Source organism: Lepisosteus platostomus, chromosome 5, assembly GCF_059453375.1.
Source record: "Lepisosteus platostomus isolate fLepPlt1 chromosome 5, fLepPlt1.hap1, whole genome shotgun sequence".
Lineage (NCBI taxonomy): Eukaryota > Metazoa > Chordata > Actinopteri > Semionotiformes > Lepisosteidae > Lepisosteus > Lepisosteus platostomus.
This window is the reverse complement of record NC_142615.1, coordinates 60,478,249-60,482,799: the sequence shown is the minus strand read 5'-3', so window position 1 is coordinate 60,482,799 and position 4,551 is coordinate 60,478,249. Positions and strand designations below refer to the sequence as shown.

General features: G+C 48.6%; 1 protein-coding gene and 1 non-coding gene across 2 annotated transcripts; one reads left to right on the top strand and one right to left on the bottom strand.

Annotated features, from left to right (window-relative positions):
- Positions 1-1,019: 1,019 nt before the first annotated feature.
- On the top strand, positions 1,020-1,326 carry LOC148670500 (histone H4-like). The gene has a single exon (XM_088632661.1). It carries the CDS (start codon positions 1,021-1,023, stop codon positions 1,324-1,326), a length of 306 nt encoding a protein of 101 aa, XP_088488787.1. The 5' UTR covers position 1,020.
- A 306-nt stretch (positions 1,327-1,632) lies between these two features.
- Positions 1,633-1,688, bottom strand: LOC148670499 (U7 small nuclear RNA). The gene has a single exon (XR_015938988.1). It is a non-coding gene; the product is annotated as a U7 small nuclear RNA (small nuclear RNA).
- Between the last annotated feature and the right edge of the window lie 2,863 nt (positions 1,689-4,551).

Below are 4,551 nucleotides of genomic sequence, written 5' to 3'. Positions count from 1 at the left end.
CGTAAAAAAAACAATTGCTCACATCGTGTGACTTCCATGACAGGAAGGAAAGATATCACTTTAAAAAATCAGAACTGAAGATTTGGATCCTGGGCCTCAACTTAAAAATAAACAATGTCTGAATAAAACAGATTCGCTTTTTTAATTCTTTGATTAAAGTACACGAAAAGCACCTTCCTTCGAGCTGGAATCAAACCAGCAACCTAAGGATTCCCTGCTGACTTCACTACAGTCTTCTGCTCTACCTACTGAGCTACCGAAGGGATGCGGCAGCATTGCTCTCTGGCACATACTGCCCAATGAAGTAAAATGTGAAATGGGTGACTTAAATCCCACTTCGACATCAAGTTTCCAACTCGTTTCCTTAGTCTCATTTACCTTGAATTTAAGCCACGAACCAGGATTCTACTGTATAAACTTCCAGGGATATTACAAAATGTTTGATGGGGCATCAATCATTCCAGGCAGAAATTGATTCCTTTTTTTTCTCGAGGGATCATATTAAACATTAAACATTTCATTAGTATCGAGAGGAGGATCACCAGTAGACACAAAACAAACAGTTTCTTTCTGTCTTTATTAGAAAGTAGCGTTTGTGCTACATTAATAATATTTTTGTGGAAATAAAGACGTTGTAAATTTTAAAAATTTATATTTGAATCGAAATGTGGTTTTGAGTTAAATATTAGCGTGTTCATGTAATTAGTTTGTGTTTGTCATTACGATATATATTGCCATGTTAATAGAATTTGTAACTGAAGTTTACTAGTTGTGTTTTTTATGATGATTAGACATTTGAATACAATATTGTATATAATGTATAATTTGAACTACATATTGATCAGGTGTGAATAATTGTATATTTTAAGAATACATTTCTAAAACAAATCATTGGCTTTATTTACTAGTTTCTACACCTATAAAAATCTTTCTTTGATGTATAATAGACATCAAAGAAAGATGTCTATTATACATCAAAGATGAGCAGTGTGTGTCGTGTTCACAGCTGATAACTAGAAGATGTCTGGAAGAGGCAAAGGCGGAAAGGGACTCGGGAAAGGAGGCGCTAAGCGTCACCGCAAGGTTCTCCGCGACAACATCCAGGGAATCACCAAGCCCGCCATCCGCCGCCTGGCTCGCCGTGGGGGAGTGAAGCGGATCTCCGGGCTGAACTATGAGGAGACCCGCGGGGTGCTGAAGGTGTTCCTGGAGAATGTCACCTGCACCGAGCACGCCAAGCACGCCAAGAGGAAGACCGTCACCACCATGGACGTGGTGTACGCGCTGAAGCGCCAGGGCTGCACCCTGTACGGCTTCGGAGGCTAAACAGGAGCGGAGCTTTACTACCGGACCCTGACGTATAAACCCAAGTGACCCAGTGACATTTGTCACTGCTGAGGTTGCTTTATGGGTCTATTTTCTATACTGTGCTGATCAATTGGAAATCAAATGGCAAAAAAGACCTGTTCCCACACCTAAGGTCAAATATTAGGAATCAAAACTGCTCGAGTGGATGGAAGCACACAGCTTTATCAAGATTTCCAAGTGCAAGATCTTTTTATTCATAAAAGACCCTATTTATGTTGTATGAGAAATATTAATATTAATACAGAATCTTTTTTCACCAAATAAATGGGCTTCCTGACTTCAGAAAGCCATCTAGACAAATACTAAAAGAGCAAAAATTCAATTTGGTAAATGAAATGAAAACACATACCCTACCAAAACTTGAGTACAGGCCATTCAGGATGATAATACAAAACCATTTATAATTCAACAAATAAAACCTGTCAACTGGTAATCACCACTTATCATAAAAAAATAAGTAGCAATACACAGTAGGGGACTCTTGGGTGCAAGTTAAATCCATGCAAGAAGGGGTTTAGTGTTAGATTTCCAAATCAGATATGCAAATGAGAGATCTGGCCCAGCCAATCTCAAAGCTCCCATGGTCTGGAATGGAGCTGTTCCCCTCTTCTAGTTATTCACACTGGAGTTAGGTTACATATTAGCACATTTCATCTAACAGTTGCTCCAGAAACAAAATACGTAAACAAATGACCTGGAATGTGACCACACCCATGAGGATGTAGTTCAACAGATAACTTGTAAACCTTGTCATAAGATTTTTTTTGTTCTACAAAATATACTTTATTCCGCAAAAAAAAACACCTCAAAAGGAACATCTCACACATATTAACACTCCATGTAATAAAAAACAACGGCGGAACGGAGATTGATTGTCCGTTATCAATCTTTGCAAGTGGGGGCGGATTTGTGCAATTAAGAGAGTCCCTCCAAACCTACCACTCGCTATTGTCCTTTAATCCCTGTATAGGGCCCAAAGTCCTTTCCAGCACTCCCTCGCCATGGGGAAACCCCATTTGGCGACGTGGCGCTTCGTCCTCCTCCTGAGGTCCGCCAGGATCCTCTCCTCCAGCTCCCTCGCCCCCCACTTTATGTTGTGCCGGATGAGAGTGTTCCTCGCCTTCCACAGTCCTTGTTTTGTGAGGGACAGCAGCAGCCCCCGCAGGTCCTGTGTCCCCTTGTCCAGTCCGGTGGGTGCCAGCCCCCAGCAGAATGTACTGGTAACTGAGCACCGCACCCGTTCCCAGGAGTTGCATAATGTTGTCCATTCTGCCCCACACCGCCTTGGCAAAGGGGCAGCTCCAGAACACGTGCTCCTGAGTCTCCTCGACAAAACACGTGTCCCGGGGGCAATGCGGATTCCTGGAGATCGAGTGTCTGTAGAGGACCTTTCTGGTAGCCACTCTTGTGTACAGCCATCCAGTTGAGGTCCTTCAGTTGGTTGTCAAGTTCTTTGGGCTGTGTCCTTTCCCAGACTTGCTGGGAACCTGCAGCCTTTCGTCAGCGACCAAATGCCCCCTCACCTCTTTGTACAGGGCTCTGTGGTTGGTGCAGAGCTCTGGCTGTCTCGTGGCCTCGTACCTCCTGCTCCACTTGACAGCGTGGATGTAGAACTCCGGTCGTATCTCTGCCTTGGGCCCAGTGTTTGACCACTGGACCAAGTGCCTCATTGGGACGGAGAGCCACAGCCTGACAAAGTACTGGTACTTGTGGCCGATGGGCTCCCGCAGCACCCGACAGAGCTTGCAGTAGACGATGCAGTCGAGTTTCAGGGGGAAATGTGGGACATCTCGACCCCCTTCCTCAACCGGCTGACACATCCGGTTTCTCGTGATGTACTCGTACCTGCCGCCCCAGACGAAGCCAAAGATCATCCCTTGCAGCGCTCGTCTGAATCTGGCCGGCAGCAGGTACACCACTGCCAGGTAAACCAAAGCCGGCAGGATGTCTGCTTTCAACACCATCACTTTCCCTGTGTAGGACAGCGACCGCGTTTTCCACAGACCCAGCTTCGCGTTCACCTTGGCGATCCTCTTGGTCCAGTTGTTGGTCTCGTTGTCCTGGCTCTGGAAGGAAACCCCCAGTATTTCGAGGGGCTCCGTGCAGAGCTCGAGACCCTCCGGCGCCGTCGTCCTGTGCTTCCAGGGCCAGAAGAACTTCAGTTTGCTCTTTCGGCGGTTGAGTTTCGACCCCGAGGCTCTGGAGTATTGCTCCATGACCTGCAGGGCCCTCCTCAACCCCCTGTCCGACCTCAGGAACAGCGTCGTGTCGTCGGCGTACTGGGAGATCTTCAGGGTTTCCCCCGCACCTCCCGGTATCTCCAGGGTCCCGTCACACCGTCTCTGCTAAGGGCTCTTGAAGAGCAGGGAGATGATGGCCTCCCTCATGGTGTCTCTGAGTTTCCCTGGCGGAAGATCTCCTGCACCACTTCCACCAGATCTGCCGCCAGGGTGTCCCAGAAGCAGGTGTAGAATTCCTTGGGGAGTCCGGCCGGCCCTGGCACCTTGCCATTCTCCATGGACAAGAGCGCCGCCTTCAGCTCCTCGGCCGTGATCGGACCCTCCAAGTCCTCCCTCACCTCCTCCGGTACTCGTGCCTTCAGCTCCTCCAGAAAAGCATCGCCTGCCTCCACCTCCGTCTGCTTTTCTGAAAAGAGCTCCGTGTAGAAAGCGGTGGCCGCTTCTACCTTGTCGCTCTCGTCCAGCATTTCCTCTCCATCTCCCCGTTTCAGGCCGTGGATCACCCTCTTTTTCTGGGCTCCTCGGACCTGATTGAGTTTGCGGAGCCTCTCCTTCAGGTCCCGTGCCCGGGCTGAATTGAAGGCTCCTCCCCCATTAGCCGAGCTGTACTCCTCCTCTAGTTGTCTCTGGAGTCTTGCAGCTTCCTTCCTCTCCCTGGCCGCCTTCCGTCTGCAGTACTTCTGCGCCAGGGTTCGGGTCCTGTCTTTCACTGACTCCCACCATTCCACCATGGAGCTGTAGCCGTCTCTCAGATCGACCCAGCTTGCGTAGTCTTTACGGAACAGTGCCTTGAAGTCGTCTTCCTACAGTATCTCCCGGTTCAGCTTCCAGTACCCACGACCAAATGCCGGCAGGTTGGTGTTAGCCACCACCGTCAAGCGCTCGTGGTTGGAATACCACTCCGGGGACACCGTCGCCGACTCCAGGGAGCAGGTTGTGTGCA

Excerpts from the sequence above, each read along its gene's own strand:
- LOC148670500 (XM_088632661.1), top strand. The coding sequence starts at position 1,021 with ATGTCTGGAAGAGGCAAAGGCGGAAAGGGACTCGGGAAAGGAGGCGCT.